Source organism: Rhinolophus hipposideros (genome assembly GCF_964194185.1).
Source record: "Rhinolophus hipposideros genome assembly, chromosome: X".
Classification (NCBI taxonomy): Eukaryota; Metazoa; Chordata; class Mammalia; order Chiroptera; family Rhinolophidae; genus Rhinolophus; species Rhinolophus hipposideros.
Genome location: NC_138046.1, coordinates 111,254,627 through 111,275,361, shown reverse-complemented (window position 1 = coordinate 111,275,361; position 20,735 = coordinate 111,254,627). Strand labels below are relative to the sequence as shown.

Genomic DNA, 20,735 nt, shown 5'->3' with positions numbered 1-20,735 from the left:
CTGGCTACAATCAGTCTGCCATTTGGTCATTTCATGCCCAAATCCTGTGTGCAAACACAGGAACATGAATTTTATTTTTCTATAAAAAATAATAATAGAAAAATGTGGTGTTCATTTCCGTCTCCAGGATCAGAAGATCTAGAACCCTGATTTCATCTCGTTGGTCATGCAATGCACAGTGCTTTCTGAGAGCCCACCACGGGATTTTCTGTGGATCAGCCTACAGGTGCTGGGAAGGAAGTATGATCCAGCAATTGGGAAGGTTATCCCGAGACATTTGTCATCTCAGTGGACAGACAGGCCCAGCAGAGCCACAGAGCTGGTCCCAGAAAAGCAGAAAAGTACTGTGGGTTATCATTTCACTCTCTCTCAAGTCCTACCTGCCCCCTCTTCCCTGGGCTGCTTTGTGATGTGGATTCACATTTCTGATTTGCTGGCTGGAGCTCTGTTAGGCTCTAGAGGGGCCTGCAGGGCTAGAGGAAGGAGGAAGGAGTTGCTCCTCCCTGCCTGCTTCCTGGGATGATTTCTCCACCAACACTCCTCCACTGCAGTGGCAGTGCCATCCCGTGACAGCAGCTGAATGCAGTTTGCAGTTTTCAACCCTTGTAGGACCCCTTCATTACTCTCCCCTCAGAAACACCCGAAACAACCATCCTTGAGGATCAGGGTTTAACTCTGTGGAAACACTCCTCTGAGGGGTTAAATTTTAAGTGGTCCTACCTCTTCTGTCTGTTTCCCTAGCCCCAGAGGTGAGTGTTGTTTCCTGTAGTTGCTCCTTCCCTGATTCCTTAGTGCTTTCTTTTTCACTTAGCGTTTTCTTTTTCACTGTTTAGTGGCTCAGTCAACAATGGTAAACCTTGTTAACAATGCTTTACTCCTAGGTACAGATTTTCCCCGGTCCAGTACAGCAGGATAACATCATTTCGTTCTAATGTTGATGAGATGCTGCAGGAGCACAATTCTCGTTGTATCAATTAGCATACTGTCAAACTGGTTTCCTTATGTGTACTTTCGCTTAGAGTAGCAGAAGCTATTGACAATGGTAAGTGAGGACTTGGTGTTGCTGAGGAGGTTCCTGCCTCCTCACTGGACCCTGACTGATACACAATCCCAAGAGCACCCAGCCTTTACAGTACAATAGGTTTTCTGGAATCTCGCTGAGCAGTCTGACTGCCACAAAAGCCCACCAGGCACTCACACAAGTGTATTTCCCTGTGTTTCTCCAAAGGCAACATACTCCACAAAGCCATGACATTTAAAATATGTAGAGCTTGTACACCTGAAATTATGTAATTTCATTAACAATTGTCACCCCAATAAATAAATTCAAAAAAAAATATGTGGAGCAACTGCAGCATCCAGTGATACCGAAAAACTTAAAATTGCATATACCAATCTAGGGCCTTGTGCCAGCCAGTCCTAATTTGATTGTCCCGTGCCCCACAGCAGACATAGAAGCCTTACAGCCTGTCTGTGATGACAGCAGGCCTAATAGTGCTCCTACTGCCATACCCATTCCACATTCCTGGGCTTCACGTCCAGTACTGGGATTGCTCCACCTTGGCTTTAGTCCCCTAGCCCCTTGCCAGCATCTTTTCCTGGAGATCTGGAGCCTGGTCTTTCTACTTGCTCAGGTTCTGCCTCAACCTCAATCAAGTCCCCTGGAAAGAAAACTGCAGCCCAGCGATTCCTGCTGTCAAGAGCCCACCCACCACCCGAATCTTCTGGATACAATGGTAGTCCGAGTCTTTTCATCTTAATTGTTTATTTTTTTCAGTTACAGTGGACATTCAGTATTATTTCATATTGTTTCAGTTGCACAGCATAGTGGTTAGACATTTATGTAATTTTTGCAGTGATCCCCGCAATTAGTCTACTACCCACCTGGAACTACACATAGTTGTTGAAACATCATTGATTACTGTCTATGCTGTACCTTACATCCATGTCACTATTTTCTGAACGCAAACTTACTAAAGCTTAAGACACGTAACTCTACAGCTGGGTCCACCGTCCTAGGGCCCTCTGGTCTCTGCTGTGCCCTTGTCCTTCCCTGCTCAAAACTAGAGGCCCAGCAAGCCTGGCACCTGGAAACACACACAATTTATCACAATCTACTCCCTTGCTAATGCATGACCCGTGTTGTTAAAAGATTGTTTCTGAGGAATATGATGTGACTCTTTGGCAAGTTTAGAAGAGTAGGTTAGGGCCAGGAAGGCTCTAGGCATGAGGAGACAGTGAACGAAGAGACATTGCTCCAGGAATAGACACACTCCCAAACACAACCTTGCTGGTCATTGAGAAGCAATACTCAGCTCTCAATGGAAAGATGTGTTCCCACACTTTTCAGCCATACGTCTCAGTTCCAAGACACAGCCTGTACTGTGATCGTATCTGCTTTTTCCTAAGTCCCCCAAAGTCATTGTGGGGAGGGCTTAGAAATGAATGCTAAGCTCTGCCCCAAATTTCTTTTTTTTCCTTATAATGTGTCATGCCGCCTGTTTTGTACATTTTGGGGGAACAGAGCCATGTCTTTTATTTACACACTGTCTATAGCTGTTTTCTCACTAATAGGGCAGAGGGGAGTAGTCATTACTGAGACCATGGGGCCCACAAAGCCAAAAATAATCACTATGTGGTCCTTACAGAAAAAGTGTCTAACTGCTTTGGGATATGTATTAACTATGGAGGTGATGGATGTGTTAAGTAACTAGGCTGTGGTAATCATTTCCAGTATACATGTATATCAAATCATCACATTGCATACCTTGAGTATATATATAATTTTATTTGTCTATTATGCCTCAATCAAGCTGGAGAAAGACAGGAATTATTTACTTTAATTCACTAAAGCTCTACTGTTTTAGGATCATAGTGAGGGCCCATAAAGCCAAAGGCCTAGCGAGAGCTGACCACATCTGGAGCCCTGAAAATTACTTGTCATTATTACCTCCTAGGAATCAGAGGCTGCACTGCCTATACACGGCTAGAGCACGGGTAAGAACTTTAACATATGTTATTTCATATACTCTTCACAGGGATAACACATATTAGTTGTTCTATTTTTACAAATGGGGAGCTATACTCAGAGAAGTTAAGGAACTTGAACAAGTTTATGTGGGCAGTAATTGGTGAAAGCAGGATACCAATCATAAGGTAATCCATTATACAAGTCTTCTTCAATTCTAATGTGCGTAGAAATTATCCGGTGGATCTTGTGAAAATGCACACTCTGATTCAGGAGGACAAGGATGGAGCCCGAGCTTCTGTCTTTTGAACAAGTTCCCAGGTGATGCTTTGGTTTGCAGACCACACTAAGTAGCAAGGCCTTCCATCACAGTGTACTGTGTTGAAAAGACTTGACGGGAAAACACTCCATCTTTCCACCTAGATCAAAGCCTGAGAGACACAAATCAGTGCCCCGACTTGGAAGGATGAATTGAATAATAGCCCCGGTAAGGATAGCTAACATTTACTGACGTGGTATTATGTGCACTTGATGTGACCTGTCTCATTTTACCTTCACAACCACCCGAGGAGATCAATAGCATTGTAACCCCATTTTACAACAGAGGAAACCGAGGCTTAGTTAGGTAACTTCCCTGGTGTCGTACAAATAGTAAGTAGAAGAGCTGAAACTCGCATTTCAATCTATGTAATATAGCCTTGCTCATGATCAGTACACTACTCCCCCTTATTGCACGGGTGCAGTGACACAGCAGTGATGATTGTTGGGCCTGTCTGGGAGTGGGTGTCAGTTCCTGATTTGCCAGACACACCTACCTCACTCACCAAAAGCTGGCTCCCCCACAAGGCCTGATCCTGGCATGAATTTTACCAGCAACTTTTACCAGCATCTTTCCACTGGGGCTGGAATCAGCCTTGCTGTCATCGGCGTCAAGTGTACCACATGGACTCTGCCTCACGTAAGCCCCACCTCACGTTGAAACAGTGTACACAACAAGCTTTCATCCTGTTTCCTTCTCCCCAACATTCCAAAGTTCCATTGGCAACAAAATCCCACCCTGAACCATAGGCTGCTTGGGTGGGGTCCTGACACCTCACCAATTACCTGTTCCTGAGGGTTGAATAATCCCAAAGGCTTTCGCATTGGCAAGTTGCCTGGGACCACAGTAGCCTTTCACACCAGACTTCATGTACTAACAGCTGTGTGAATTACAGCTATAGGGTCAGAACACCTTCACCCACCGTGTAACTAGTCCTGGTCTAAGATAACCATGCTTTTTGAACTTTGCACATTAGAAAGCCTGGCTGTCTTTTGAAGTCATCCTCAACTGTCAAACTAGTTTCCCTCACCTCTCTCTCCCTTTCTCTCTGCTGCTTCCTCTTCCCAACTATCCCCAGTTACTAGTGAAGAAAGTGAGGTTTCTAAAGGCAAGTGACCTCCCTCCAATATGGAATCAATGGTTAGTAAGAGACTGAATGAGTATCTGATTCCCACTGAGTCAGACACCCTGCTGTTAGTCACATTTATATGGAAAAAAAAATAGAATTTTGCATCTTTTAGATTTAGCTGTTGTCTTCTTATGACTTAAAAAATGTTAGGGAATGATAGTGGAGGAATTTTGGGGAAATTTGTTGCGCCGCACTGGGTGAAAACAGTATTTCGAGTGGGATAGTTTGATAAAAGCTATGTTTCAATTCAGTACAACTATTTTAAAGCAAGGAAAGCCCCCCCGTTGTCTTCTACCAAGTCTTTCAGGGAAGACACAGAAGGACACGGCACGCTATGCTACAGACTAAACTTTAACCAATACATATTTATTTCTTCCCCACATAATCTCTCACTCTCTCGTTTTCATAACATTCGATTTTATTAAGGAACAGACCCAATATTGAAAGCTTAGTGGTATTAAGAATTGGTCACATGTCTTTAAACTGCTGGTATGTTTCCGATACTTCCTTATGTATCTTGAATACTGCATATCTTTAACATGTCTTGAATCTTCTAGTAGCCAGGGACAACTTTTCAATGTAGACATCAACCAGACTACTTGGGTCTTCCTTGAGAGTTTTTGGAATATTTTCCTGGGTACTTTTTTTCTTTGCCTAACTTGTGTTGTTCAATCATTGTTACAAGGTCTTCTGGGACACTTTGATTTGCTTTTTCCAGAATTTTAATTAATTCCGGGGCAATCTTCCAATCATTTTGAGTCACAAGGCTAATAGATACGCCGGTCTTCCCTGCTCTTCCTGTACGCCCTACTCTGTGTACATATTCTTCAATATTCCGTGGGAAGTCATAATTATATATGTGTGTGACATCGTCAACATCGAGACCTCGGGATGCTAAATCAGTAGCAATCAATATTTTCACACATCCACTTTTAAACTCTTCTAATGCTTGCTCACGATCACTCTGTTCTCTGTTGCTATGCAGTGATTGTACAGGTATGCCTTGGATGCTTAAATCACTGGATAAGTCATCAGCAACAATTTTTCTGCTGACAAACACGACGACTTTGTCTTTGGGCAGCATGCTCTGTAGGAATTCTTGTAGAAGAGATCGTTTTGCTTCTTCTGTGGTAACAATTATATTTTGCTTCACTGTATTTACAGCAGCTAGATCCAGAGTACCAACGTAAACAATCATAGGCTCTTTCAAATAAGATTGTGCAAGGTGACGGATGGTTTCTGGCCAAGTTGCACTTGTCATAACAGTCTGCCGGTCTGGGCGCACATCTAATAAAATCTTCATTATCTGACATTCGAACCCCAAATCCAGCATTTTATCAGCCTCATCTAAGACTACGTAGGTTATGCTTCTCAGATTGACGAGTTTATTCATTTGCAGGTCATTCAGTCGTCCAGGAGTTGCAATAATGATGTCGACACCTTTGGCAATCTCTTTTATTTGTCTTTCTCTATTTCCACCACCATAGATACAAACAGTTTTAAGACCCTTACATGAATACTTAGAACATTCAGCTTCCACCTGAAGAGCTAATTCTCTAGTCGGTGTGAGGACCAGCATGCCAGGTCCATTCCTTTGTTCTCTAGCTATTGGTTGAGAATTGAGATGAATAATCCCAGGTAATAAATAAGACAATGTTTTGCCTGTTCCAGTCTGTGCGATTCCTATAAGATCTATCCCTTGTAAAACAATTGGCCATGCCTGTGATTGAATTGGCGTTGGCTTTTGAAATCCTGCTTTTGCTATGTTTTTCATCACTTCAGGATAGTGCTGAAAAGGGTCTTGGAATTCACGAATCGGGTTGGGGATTGGACGTTTTTCACCATCCTTCAAGTCATCACATACTATATTGAAATTCTCCTTTCTCCAAGTGTCTACCTGTTCCTGAGAAAGTGAGCTTGTTGCCTGGGATTCTATGTAAAAGTTTTTCTTAATGGGTGGTAAATCTGCCCATTTTCTTTTCTCCCACTCCACAACTTCTGCCTTAACGTGATCCCAATCTATCAATGGCCGAAGTTCTCTAACGTTATCTGCACTTAAGTCTCTTTCAACAGAGGATTGGGATGCAGCATTAGCAACACTGGATTCTGAACTGTAAGTTTCTTCTTGTTTTTTAACAAGACTTTCTATAGCTGCTTTGGCCTTTGCTTTCATTTCCTTGCGGCCAAAAATTTTTACCTCTGCTTCAGAATCACCTCTTATGATCTGTATGTTGGTCTTTGTCATACCTTGGATCTCTTTTATCTTTGACCCGCCACGACCAATCACCACACCAATCATACTGCTCTTTAATTTAAAGCAGAGAGGTGGTTCTTGGGGCGCGGAGGCCCTAGGCTCCAGGTGGCTGGAGGAACCTCTCCAGCTCCTGCCTCTCCCACGTACGCCGCCCCTGCCATTCCTGCCAGACCCGAGATCTCTTGGATTAGGCTCGGCCCTTCTCCACTCTGGGGCCCCGGCCATTGCTGTGTAATGGTGCAGGCTTCTATCTTACCCCGGGTTGGGAGAAGATGTAGCCTTAAGTCTCATTCTCTTCGTTTCTTGACCAAACAGATCGTATCGCCAGTAGGTAGCTATGTGACAGTTACCCAGGGAATCTGATGTGGTGTCATGAAAGGGCTCTGATGGCCTGACCAATCACAGATCTGGGTGAAGGCTGAGGTAGGCAGGCACCTCTGATGCAAAACTTAAAGTGACAGTCACTCTCAGGGGCTCTGAGCCTGTGATATGGGACCCTGATTATGTTTCCTCAACTTTTGTGTCACAGATGCCTCAATCACTCACCTCTTGTTAGTTCTGGCTCAGCTTGGGAGCAAACTTGACGCAGGCCTTGAACTTATCCACATAGTCTTTTTATAAGCCAATTATTTCCATTGGAGGGAAAAGCAGTGGATTTTTAAAAATCAACTTGTTTGTTTCAGTAATTGTTTTTTGAGTAATAATATTTGGTCTAAATAGATTGATCAATTCCCCGTCCTCTACTGTAACTTAAATTATACCATTAGAAGTGTATTAGATACACACTTAGGGATGGCATTCTGGCACTGATTCTTTGGCTAAATGCCAGCATTTGTTCAGGCAGTTTCTGTGTATTATTTCAGGGATGCTGGTTAGAAGAGAGGTAGAGTGGGATGTAAGATACCTTAGGGAGTGTTTTCAATAGTTTGCTAGTTTTCTCAGTGCCTCTTAATTTTTTCCCTTCCCTGTGGTTTCATGGATTTACAGGTCTTAGAACTAGAAGGCTACGTAGAAGTCATTTATCAGGTGCAATGCAGAAGTCACCCTGGCAGCAACCTGGGCAGATGGATATCTAGCTCACTTTGCTTCAAGGCTGTCCATTCCATTGTGAGGCAGTTTAATGTTTACAAAGATGGTGTTGAACTGAAATATGCCACCTCTTATTTCCTGAGATCCTTCTTCCGACTTCCAAAGTTACACTGAATAGGATTGATTTTCCTTGTATCCTTGCACATGTAAGGACCACTGTCAAATGCCCTTAAGGTTTATGTTCTTCAGGGTAACATTCCTGGTTTTGAAAGCACTTCTTGATATGACATGGTTTCCAAGACGCACACCATCCTGTTCCTTCTCCTCTGGGAATAGTTCATTGAGGACCTTTTATGATACGACACATACTCCTAGAACTGAACAAAACAAATCTGCAGAAACGGCCTTTCCTTTCCTATTTAGATCCTTTTCACTAAGCATGACAATTGTACTAATTCTACCTATGAACCCAAGACACAGGGCTGCGCAGTGGAACGTGATGGGCATTTTAGCCCATTCGCTTCATCATCCTATATTTACATGGTTGATTTTTTTTTCTTTTTTTTCTTTTATTATTTTTTTAATTAAATTTATTGGGGTGACAATTGTTAGTAAATTTACATAGATTTCAGGTGTACTTTTTTCTTTGTCTAACTAAAAGTAGGCTATATTTTTATCCTTTTATGTTCATCCTGTTAAGTTTGGTCAATTGAAGCAGACTATTAAACATAACTTTAAGGCTGATTGTCTCATTTATCATAGTATCCTCTAGTTTTAAGTCTTCTGCCAGTGTTCATGGCATCTTTTTCTCTTCAGCCAAAGTTGCTGATTAAAATTTGAACGTGATTAGATATTGGGTAGAAGTCTGTGACACGCTGGGAAAAACCTTCTCTATGTCAGCATTTTTCTGGAAACCTGCTGTTTGAAGAAACACAAGGGTTCTGGCCAAATAAGTTGGGAAGCTTACCATCCCATACCCCCTTTGTTAGAATCACAATGCGTATTAGGTATCTCAGAAACTCGCATAATTACCGGCATTGAGAATCTCAATTGGGCATTGTTTAACCCAAAGTTTCCAAAGGATTTTGCCAATGGAACCTCTTCTCAATATATCAGTTAAACTTTGTATATGGAATGATTTTAAATTTATAGAAAAGTTACACAGGTAGTACAAGGGGTTGCCACGTACTCTTCAACCAGCTTCAGTTTCCTCCACTCTTTTCTCACATTACTACGGCACATTTGTCAACTGTAAGAAATCAACGTTGGTGTGTTAATATCAGCTAAACTGCAGACTTGATACCACCAGTTTTACATTTATGTGTTTTCTGTCCCAGGATCTAGTACTAGACACTGCGTTGCATTTAGTTGTCATGTGTGATTTGTAACAGTTTCTCACTCTTTCCTTAGTTTTCATAACCTTACCTATTTTTAGAAGTAAAGATCAGGTATTTTATAAAATGTCCTTCAAATTAGGTATGTCTGATGTAATTTACTATGGCTATACTTGGGTTGTGGATTTTTGGAGTGAGTTCCAAGCTTCTTATGCCTGGGCTCCACTATCTTCAGAATGTCGTACTAATGCCTATCTCATACACACAGACACAAACACATAGTTAAACCACTTGGTTCATAGTACGAACTTTCCAGGTCCCAACTGCCCATGTCATAGAAACAGTAGGTCTGTAGAAACAATTGTGGAGGTTCCCATATACCTGTCCAAGAATTTCCCTGATAGTTTCTCTGGTCCACATCAGAATGAAAATAGGGACAATAAAATGTTTATTTTAACAAGTCTAAATTTATCAATTTATACTTTTTTATCTTAACATTGCGTCATTCTACTTTTTTTTGGTAAAATAACACTTTTAAAAATGAAATGAAGATTATCAATGATGTTGAAAGATGTTTACTAGGGCAAAAAACAAAAAAAAAGTAAAACTAATGCCAGTAGCCTGATTTGGCTTTGCAATATTTCTGTTAGGTGAAACCCAAGGAATTATAAGCACTCATCTAGCACGTTAGCAATTAAACACAATTCAGAATGCTACTAGGTAATCATGATGGCTGGCAAGAAGAGCTGCAGGGAGGTCTGGGAGGCTGGAGAGTTGAGGCAAAGACCTATAAAAGACGTAGGTCTGATTTGTGTTTAGGACATGTGGAATTGGAGATAGGAGGATGTTATCATTTTGGGGAAAGAAACCAATGTGGCCTTGAGAGAGAGATGAGGGCAGCCTGGACGACTAGGACAGAAGATGCAGGTTAAGAAGAAAGTGGAAATGGAGAAAAATAGTTTGGGTCAGGGGAAGGGAAAAGGGAAATTTCAAAAGCCGTAAGACAATCAAAGGTGTTTCAATTTAGTATGCTATAGAAAGGGAGTGCCCCTGGAGTGGAGGGGTCCTAAGGCATTGCCATTGTTTATTAGGGAAGCAGATCCAAGTGAAGAAAGCAGGATGCATTGACATAAAGAACAGCGGCTGTATTTGTGGTATTTTGAGTACACAGACTGAGAGACTTGGATGGAGTGTGGCAGCGGTAACTCAGAGAAAGGAACAGCTAGGAAGAGAAGGGATCCAAGTAGCAATGAACGTTTTTTGCTTCTACTGTACAAGGTCTGACAATTAAGTTTGCAGACTTGTTGCAACGATGTTGGTTAACTTTTTTTTTGATATCAGAGGGATTATACCTTATGAATTTGTACCAAATGGATGAACAGTTAACCAAGTGTAGCATTTGGAAGGGCTGTAAAGGTGGCATGAAAAAGTTAGACGACCTGAACTGTTCACCAACGATTCGTGGCTCTTGCATCATGGCAATCCACCAGCTCATAAGGCACTGTCTGTGAGGGAGTTTTAGCCAGTAAAGAAATAACTGCATTGGAACACCCTCCCTACTCAGCTGATCTGGCCCCCGTGACTTCTTTCTTTACCCCAAGATAAAGCAAATATTGAAAAGAAGAAGTTTTGATGACATTCAGGACATCAAGGGTAATACGACGACAGCTCTGATGGCCATTCCAGAAAAAGTTCTAAAATTACTTTGAAGTGTGCAGTAGGCGCTGGCGTCGACGTGCATAGCTTTCCAAAGGGAGTACTTCGAAGGTGACCGGAGTGATATTCAGCAATGCGGTGTGTAGCACTTTTCCTAGGATGAGTTCGCGAACTTCACTGTCCTGCCTTGTATGACATACATTTAAAATGCAATTACCAAATGATCTCACTTAGTTGTCTCATTTAATCGTCACGTCAACTTCATATAATAAGTATTTCCATCCTTCTTTATGTGAAAACACTGAAACTCATAGACGTCACATAATATTAGGTGGGTTCAAAAGTAATTGCGATTTAAAGGTAAATTGCAAAAAGCTCACTTACTTTTCAACGAAACTAATATATCCAACTTCATGCAAAGGTATGGTAAATATGTGAGCTAACTTTAAACACAGTTCTAATTTGCTCCAAGGCCTTTCACCCTCCACTGCACTCCCATTTGTAGGGGAAAACATGGTATATTTGGTGCCTGATTCTACAGTTGGTACAAAAGGAGTGTTTAATTAGAAATGACTCAAGTTTTCAAGCTGGAGACTCATTTTTTGTGTTTTAAATTTGTTTCTGGTGCACAAAGCAACATAATATTTAGACGTTTACACCCTTCACAAAATGATGACCCTCCTCCCCCAAGCTCCTACCCCTCTGACATCGTGTATAGCTGTTACAATACCATTGATTATCTTCCCTATGCTATAAACCCCTTCATGTGAAAACATGTACATATATGAAATTAGAGTTGACATTCAGTATTATTCTACTTCGGCTTCAGGTGTACAGCGCGTTGGTCAGGTGCTACCAGGGTTCCACTCTTGAAATTTTAAACAGCAATAGTGAATACAATATACAACATTCAAATTTTTAAATACTTTTTAAATATGACTTCCCTATCTTTTCCCCTCACCATATTGACACATGACACATGACATATGTAAACACACACACATATATATTCGCCAATTCCCATACCTTCAACACACACACACACAAGCTCACAGTTGCTCATACACGCATAAGTACCCTCTTCCTCCCCAGTACTCACATCCTTGGAAGGAAGGATAGGACATATCAGAGAAGCACCAATTTATCTGACAGGGCCTGGTCAAAAATTTGGGTTCCCAGGAGTATCAGAAAAAAATGTGATATAATATATAGCTGTTGCAACATTATCCACTATTTAGTGCCAGGTGAAATCTAGACTAATTGTGGGGGGGGGGGATCACTGCATAAATTATGTAAATGTCTAACCATTATGCTTTACACGTGAAATTAATATGAATTAATACTGCATGTCAGCTGTAACTGAAAAACAATGATTAAGAAAATTTAAAAAAGAAAATGTGATACAACAGCAAGTAAAGGAATATTTAGCACTAAGAAAATGTTACTGTAAAAATTAGAATGATATGTACACATGTTTTAGTTTGGTCTCCCCCAGAAGCAGAATCTGCAGTAAGGATTTGAGGGCAGGTAGTTTATTTGGGAGGGAAGGAGAAACAAGTGGCTGGGGGGCAAGGGGGAAAACGGGATAAGTTTCTGTACTCTCTATGTTCAGCCACAGGATGTAGTGTTATTATTCTTTTTTGTTTCCCAAATAAGAAAATCCAGGCTCAGAAAATTTACATAGCAAATTATCTATGTGAGCTTCCAAGTGTTTTTTGTCTCATTTCAACTATACTGTGAGTGTTAAGTTCCCTTTTGGACCCACCCCCCCCAGCCCGCATCAGTCCTTCTTTGGCTGAACAATTCAAAATAAGACCACCTCATCTCCTTTTACAATTTAAGCGCAGCTTTGATGTCTCACCCATATTTCCTTTGCTTTTATAGGTTGAATGTCTCCAATTCGTTTAATACTTCCTCAGGTGACACAGTGTCCATATCTTTTAATCTCACTCAGTCATGCTCTTCTTACAGTGAGGGGCCTGGTCTCACTCCACACCACATTGACTAATATTAAGTCTGTACTAAAATAAAACCTCCAGGTCTTTAATCCTAAACTGTATTCCTTGATCTCCCTCTCAGTCTCATGCAATGTAGTTTGTAAATGGAAATGTGTCTTTTGTTTGTTTCTTGCTAGAAGTGGACTCTGTGACAAAAATGCAAGCACGAGTGTTATTGTAGGAGGTGATCCCAGGAAACCTGGGTAATGGAATCAGGAAATAAGGCAAGGAACGGAAAGTGTGTAAGAAAGCATTATCAATTACGGGTCGTCTTGGGCAACCTAAGCGTAATCCCTCTAGAGAATTTTGGGAGACCCTGCAGAATACAACTCAGAGGAATGCCAGCTGAGCAATGAGGAACTGGATTATTTGTCCACCAAAAACGCTTCATGTGATACACATATCGTTATACTTTCACTCCTGCCCCTGATAAAAAAGTACACAAGGGCATGCAAAACGTACTGAGCTAGTCCATCCAGCCATGTTGGTTGCATCAAAAATAAAAATAACAACGTGAAAATCTTAGCCAGCACTATCTCAATCTTCTTCTCTTAGCGTCTGAAATTATGATTCTTTATGTCCATTGCTTACTAACATAGCAATTTACATTGGTCTCATCTTTGTAATGGGGAGAATTAAACTCTACAAGACTCTCAGTCTGTCATCAGTGGTCTAACGTTTTATAACACTGGCCATTCCCGATTAGCTCCAACTCTGTTCTGTATTTTAAGGAGGTTTGCTCACTTTCAATGTATTACCTGCAAATATGGGCTACAGATAACCTCATGGTTATCTCCGATTGGTTCCTGTCTCTGAGCAGTAGTGTATGAAATGGAGTTCTCACTCTGACTGCCCTGAATTTCTGAAGGAGGCACAACATGTTCTAGCATGTATGTTTTTCTAAAAAACTCCCCAGTAGAAATCATTGCCTCTGATTTTCTTGTCACAAAAACCAATCATTTGCTCTGGCTACAATCAGTCTGCCATTTGGTCATTTCATGCCCAAATCCTGTGTGCAAACACAGGAACATGAATTTTATTTTTCTATAAAAAATAATAATAGAAAAATGTGGTGTTCATTTCCGTCTCCAGGATCAGAAGATCTAGAACCCTGATTTCATCTCGTTGGTCATGCAATGCACAGTGCTTTCTGAGAGCCCACCACGGGATTTTCTGTGGATCAGCCTACAGGTGCTGGGAAGGAAGTATGATCCAGCAATTGGGAAGGTTATCCCGAGACATTTGTCATCTCAGTGGACAGACAGGCCCAGCAGAGCCACAGAGCTGGTCCCAGAAAAGCAGAAAAGTACTGTGGGTTATCATTTCACTCTCTCTCAAGTCCTACCTGCCCCCTCTTCCCTGGGCTGCTTTGTGATGTGGATTCACATTTCTGATTTGCTGGCTGGAGCTCTGTTAGGCTCTAGAGGGGCCTGCAGGGCTAGAGGAAGGAGGAAGGAGTTGCTCCTCCCTGCCTGCTTCCTGGGATGATTTCTCCACCAACACTCCTCCACTGCAGTGGCAGTGCCATCCCGTGACAGCAGCTGAATGCAGTTTGCAGTTTTCAACCCTTGTAGGACCCCTTCATTACTCTCCCCTCAGAAACACCCGAAACAACCATCCTTGAGGATCAGGGTTTAACTCTGTGGAAACACTCCTCTGAGGGGTTAAATTTTAAGTGGTCCTACCTCTTCTGTCTGTTTCCCTAGCCCCAGAGGTGAGTGTTGTTTCCTGTAGTTGCTCCTTCCCTGATTCCTTAGTGCTTTCTTTTTCACTTAGCGTTTTCTTTTTCACTGTTTAGTGGCTCAGTCAACAATGGTAAACCTTGTTAACAATGCTTTACTCCTAGGTACAGATTTTCCCCGGTCCAGTACAGCAGGATAACATCATTTCGTTCTAATGTTGATGAGATGCTGCAGGAGCACAATTCTCGTTGTATCAATTAGCATACTGTCAAACTGGTTTCCTTATGTGTACTTTCGCTTAGAGTAGCAGAAGCTATTGACAATGGTAAGTGAGGACTTGGTGTTGCTGATGAGGTTCCTGCCTCCTCACTGGACCCTGACTGATACACAATCCCAAGAGCACCCAGCCTTTACAGTACAATAGGTTTTCTGGAATCTCGCTGAGCAGTCTGACTGCCACAAAAGCCCACCAGGCACTCACACAAGTGTATTTCCCTGTGTTTCTCCAAAGGCAACATACTCCACAAAGCCATGACATTTAAAATATGTAGAGCTTGTACACCTGAAATTATGTAATTTCATTAACAATTGTCACCCCAATAAATAAATTCAAAAAAAAATATGTGGAGCAACTGCAGCATCCAGTGATACCGAAAAACTTAAAATTGCATATACCAATCTAGGGCCTTGTGCCAGCCAGTCCTAATTTGATTGTCCCGTGCCCCACAGCAGACATAGAAGCCTTACAGCCTGTCTGTGATGACAGCAGGCCTAATAGTGCTCCTACTGCCATACCCATTCCACATTCCTGGGCTTCACGTCCAGTACTGGAATTGCTCCACCTTGGCTTGGGTTCCCTAGCCCCTTGCCAGCATCTTTTCCTGGAGATCTGGAGCCTGGTCTTTCTACTTGCTCAGGTTCTGCCTCAACCTCAATCAAGTCCCCTGGAAAGAAAACTGCAGCCCAGCGATTCCTGCTGTCAAGAGCCCACCCACCACCCGAATCTTCTGGATACAATGGTAGTCCGAGTCTTTTCTTCTTAATTGTTTATTTTTCTCAGTTACAGTGGACATTCAGTATTATTTCATATTGTTTCAGTTGCACAGCATAGTGGTTAGACATTTATGTAATTTTTGCAGTGATCCCCGCAATTAGTCTACTACCCACCTGGAACTACACATAGTTGTTGAAACATCATTGATTACTGTCTATGCTGTACCTTACATCCATGTCACTATTTTCTGAACGCAAACTTACTAAAGCTTAAGACACGTAACTCTACAGCTGGGTCCACCGTCCTAGGGCCCTCTGGTCTCTGCTGTGCCCTTGTCCTTCCCTGCTCAAAACTAGAGGCCCAGCAAGCCTGGCACCTGGAAACACACACAATTTATCACAATCTACTCCCTTGCTAATGCATGACCCGTGTTGTTAAAAGATTGTTTCTGAGGAATATGATGTGACTCTTTGGCAAGTTTAGAAGAGTAGGTTAGGGCCAGGAAGGCTCTAGGCATGAGGAGACAGTGAACGAAGAGACATTGCTCCAGGAATAGACACACTCCCAAACACAACCTTGCTGGTCATTGAGAAGCAATACTCAGCTCTCAATGGAAAGATGTGTTCCCACACTTTTCAGCCATACGTCTCAGTTCCAAGACACAGCCTGTACTGTGATCGTATCTGCTTTTTCCTAAGTCCCCCAAAGTCATTGTGGGGAGGGCTTAGAAATGAATGCTAAGCTCTGCCCCAAATTTCTTTTTTTTCCTTATAATGTGTCATGCCGCCTGTTTTGTACATTTTGGGGGAACAGAGCCATGTCTTTTATTTACACACTGTCTATAGCTGTTTTCTCACTAATAGGGCAGAGGGGAGTAGTCATTACTGAGACCATGGGGCCCACAAAGCCAAAAATAATCACTATGTGGTCCTTACAGAAAAAGTGTCTAACTGCTTTGGGATATGTATTAACTATGGGAGGTGATGGATGTGTTAAGTAACTAGGCTGTGGTAATCATTTCCAGTATACATGTATATCAAATCATCACATTGCATACCTTGAGTATATATATAATTTTATTTGTCTATTATGCCTCAATCAAGCTGGAGAAAGACAGGAATTATTTACTTTAATTCACTAAAGCTCTACTGTTTTAGGATCATAGTGAGGGCCCATAAAGCCAAAGGCCTAGCGAGAGCTGACCACATCTGGAGCCCTGAAAATTACTTGTCATTATTACCTCCTAGGAATCAGAGGCTGCACTGCCTATACACGGCTAGAGCACGGGTAAGAACTTTAACATATGTTATTTCATATACTCTTCACAGGGATAACACATATTAGTTGTTCTATTTTTACAAATGGGGAGCTATACTCAGAGAAGTTAAGGAACTTGAACAAGTTTATGTGGGCAGTAATTGGTGAAAGCAGGATACCAATCATAAGGTAATCCATTATACAAGTCTTCTTCAATTCTAATGTGCGTAGAAATTATCCGGTGGATCTTGTGAAAATGCACACTCTGATTCAGGAGGACAAGGATGGAGCCCGAGCTTCTGTCTTTTGAACAAGTTCCCAGGTGATGCTTTGGTTTGCAGACCACACTAAGTAGCAAGGCCTTCCATCACAGTGTACTGTGTTGAAAAGACTTGACGGGAAAACACTCCATCTTTCCACCTAGATCAAAGCCTGAGAGACACAAATCAGTGCCCCGACTTGGAAGGATGAATTGAATAATAGCCCCGGTAAGGATAGCTAACATTTACTGACGTGGTATTATGTGCACTTGATGTGACCTGTCTCATTTTACCTTCACAACCACCCGAGGAGATCAATAGCATTGTAACCCCATTTTACAACAGAGGAAACCGAGGCTTAGTTAGGTAACTTCCCTGGTGTCGTACAAATAGTAAGTAGAAGAGCTGAAACTCGCATTTCAATCTATGTAATATAGCCTTGCTCATGATCAGTACACTACTCCCCCTTATTGCACGGGTGCAGTGACACAGCAGTGATGATTGTTGGGCCTGTCTGGGAGTGGGTGTCAGTTCCTGATTTGCCAGACACACCTACCTCACTCACCAAAAGCTGGCTCCCCCACAAGGCCTGATCCTGGCATGAATTTTACCAGCAACTTTTACCAGCATCTTTCCACTGGGGCTGGAATCAGCCTTGCTGTCATCGGCGTCAAGTGTACCACATGGACTCTGCCTCACGTAAGCCCCACCTCACGTTGAAACAGTGTACACAACAAGCTTTCATCCTGTTTCCTTCTCCCCAACATTCCAAAGTTCCATTGGCAACAAAATCCCACCCTGAACCATAGGCTGCTTGGGTGGGGTCCTGACACCTCACCAATTACCTGTTCCTGAGGGTTGAATAATCCCAAAGGCTTTCGCATTGGCAAGTTGCCTGGGACCACAGTAGCCTTTCACACCAGACTTCATGAATTACAGCTATAGGGTCAGAACACCTTCACCCACCGTGTAACTAGTCCTGGTCTAAGATAACCATGCTTTTTGAACTTTGCACATTAGAAAGCCTGGCTGTCTTTTGAAGTCATCCTCAACTGTCAAACTAGTTTCCCTCACCTCTCTCTCCCTTTCTCTCTGCTGCTTCCTCTTCCCAACTATCCCCAGTTACTAGTGAAGAAAGTGAGGTTTCTAAAGGCAAGTGACCTCCCTCCAATATGGAATCAATGGTTAGTAAGAGACTGAATGAGTATCTGATTCCCACTGAGTCAGACACCCTGCTGTTAGTCACATTTATATGGAAAAAAAATAGAATTTTGCATCTTTTAGATTTAGCTGTTGTCTTCTTATGACTTAAAAAATGTTAGGGAATGATAGTGGAGGAATTTTGGGGAAATTTGTTGCGCCGCACTGGGTGAAAACAGTATTTCGAGTGGGATAGTTTGATAAAAGCTATGTTTCAATTCAGTACAACTATTTTAAAGCAAGGAAAGCCCCCCCGTTGTCTTCTACCAAGTCTTTCAGGGAAGACACAGAAGGACACGGCACGCTATGCTACAGACTAAACTTTAACCAATACATATTTATTTCTTCCCCACATAATCTCTCACTCTCTCGTTTTCATAACATTCGATTTTATTAAGGAACAGACCCAATATTGAAAGCTTAGTGGTATTAAGAATTGGTCACATGTCTTTAAACTGCTGGTATGTTTCCGATACTTCCTTATGTATCTTGAATACTGCATATCTTTAACATGTCTTGAATCTTCTAGTAGCCAGGGACAACTTTTCAATGTAGACATCAACCAGACTACTTGGGTCTTCCTTGAGAGTTTTTGGAATATTTTCCTGGGTACTTTTTTTCTTTGCCTAACTTGTGTTGTTCAATCATTGTTACAAGGTCTTCTGGGACACTTTGATTTGCTTTTTCCAGAATTTTAATTAATTCCGGGGCAATCTTCCAATCATTTTGAGTCACAAGGCTAATAGATACGCCGGTCTTCCCTGCTCTTCCTGTACGCCCTACTCTGTGTACATATTCTTCAATATTCCGTGGGAAGTCATAATTATATATGTGTGTGACATCGTCAACATCGAGACCTCGGGATGCTAAATCAGTAGCAATCAATATTTTCACACATCCACTTTTAAACTCTTCTAATGCTTGCTCACGATCACTCTGTTCTCTGTTGCTATGCAGTGATTGTACAGGTATGCCTTGGATGCTTAAATCACTGGATAAGTCATCAGCAACAATTTTTCTGCTGACAAACACGACGACTTTGTCTTTGGGCAGCATGCTCTGTAGGAATTCTTGTAGAAGAGATCGTTTTGCTTCTTCTGTGGTAACAATTATATTTTGCTTCACTGTATTTACAGCAGCTAGATCCAGAGTACCAACGTAAACAATCATAGGCTCTTTCAAATAAGATTGTGCAAGGTGACGGATGGTTTCTGGCCAAGTTGCACTTGTCATAACAGTCTGCCGGTCTGGGCGCACATCTAATAAAATCTTCATTATCTGACATTCGAACCCCAAATCCAGCATTTTATCAGCCTCATCTAAGACTACGTAGGTTATGCTTCTCAGATTGACGAGTTTATTCATTTGCAGGTCATTCAGTCGTCCAGGAGTTGCAATAATGATGTCGACACCTTTGGCAATCTCTTTTATTTGTCTTTCTCTATTTCCACCACCATAGATACAAACAGTTTTAAGACCCTTACATGAATACTTAGAACATTCAGCTTCCACCTGAAGAGCTAATTCTCTAGTCGGTGTGAGGACCAGCATGCCAGGTCCATTCCTTTGTTCTCTAGCTATTGGTTGAGAATTGAGATGAATAATCCCAGGTAATAAATAAGACAATGTTTTGCCTGTTCCAGTCTGTGCGATTCCTATAAGATCTATCCCTTGTAAAACAATTGGCCATGCCTGTGATTGAATTGGCGTTGGCTTTTGAAATCCTGCTTTTGCTATGTTTTTCATCACTTCAGGATAGTGCTGAAAAGGGTCTTGGAATTCACGAATCGGGTTGGGGATTGGACGTTTTTCACCATCCTTCAAGTCATCACATACTATATTGAAATTCTCCTTTCTCCAAGTGTCTACCTGTTCCTGAGAAAGTGAGCTTGTTGCCTGGGATTCTATGTAAAAGTTTTTCTTAATGGGTGGTAAATCTGCCCATTTTCTTTTCTCCCACTCCACAACTTCTGCCTTAACGTGATCCCAATCTATCAATGGCCGAAGTTCTCTAACGTTATCTGCACTTAAGTCTCTTTCAACAGAGGATTGGGATGCAGCATTAGCAACACTGGATTCTGAACTGTAAGTTTCTTCTTGTTTTTTAACAAGACTTTCTATAGCTGCTTTGGCCTTTGCTTTCATTTCCTTGCGGCCAAAAATTTTTACCTCTGCTTCAGAATCACCTCTTATGATCTGTATGTTGGTCTTTGTCATACCTTGGATCTCTTTTATCTTTGACCCGCCACGACCAATCACCACACCAATCATACTGCTCTTTAATTTAAAGCAGAGAGGTGGTTCTTGGGGCGCGGAGGCCCTAGGCTCCAGGTGGCTGGAGGAACCTCTCCAGCTCCTGCCTCTCCCACGTACGCCGCCCCTGCCATTCCTGCCAGACCCGAGATCTCTTGGATTAGGCTCGGCCCTTCTCCACTCTGGGGCCCCGGCCATTGCTGTGTAATGGTGCAGGCTTCTATCTTACCCCGGGTTGGGAGAAGATGTAGCCTTAAGTCTCATTCTCTTCGTTTCTTGACCAAACAGATCGTATCGCCAGTAGGTAGCTATGTGACAGTTACCCAGGGAATCTGATGTGGTGTCATGAAAGGGCTCTGATGGCCTGACCAATCACAGATCTGGGTGAAGGCTGAGGTAGGCA

At 42.1% G+C, this 20,735-nt stretch overlaps 2 protein-coding genes across 2 annotated transcripts; both read right to left on the bottom strand.

Moving 5' to 3' along the window:
• Nucleotides 1-5,011: 5,011 nt before the first annotated feature.
• On the bottom strand, nt 5,012-6,895 carry LOC308495188 (putative ATP-dependent RNA helicase DDX53; the record flags this gene model as incomplete). Its single annotated transcript, XM_081043107.1, has 1 exon — nt 5,012-6,895. One exon carries the CDS (start codon nt 6,893-6,895, stop codon nt 5,012-5,014), a length of 1,884 nt encoding a protein of 627 aa, XP_080899233.1.
• Nucleotides 6,896-18,646: 11,751 nt separating this feature from the next.
• LOC308495187 (putative ATP-dependent RNA helicase DDX53) lies at nt 18,647-20,530 on the bottom strand (the record flags this gene model as incomplete). Its single annotated transcript, XM_081043106.1, has 1 exon — nt 18,647-20,530. One exon carries the CDS (start codon nt 20,528-20,530, stop codon nt 18,647-18,649), a length of 1,884 nt encoding a protein of 627 aa, XP_080899232.1.
• Nucleotides 20,531-20,735: the final 205 nt, after the last annotated feature.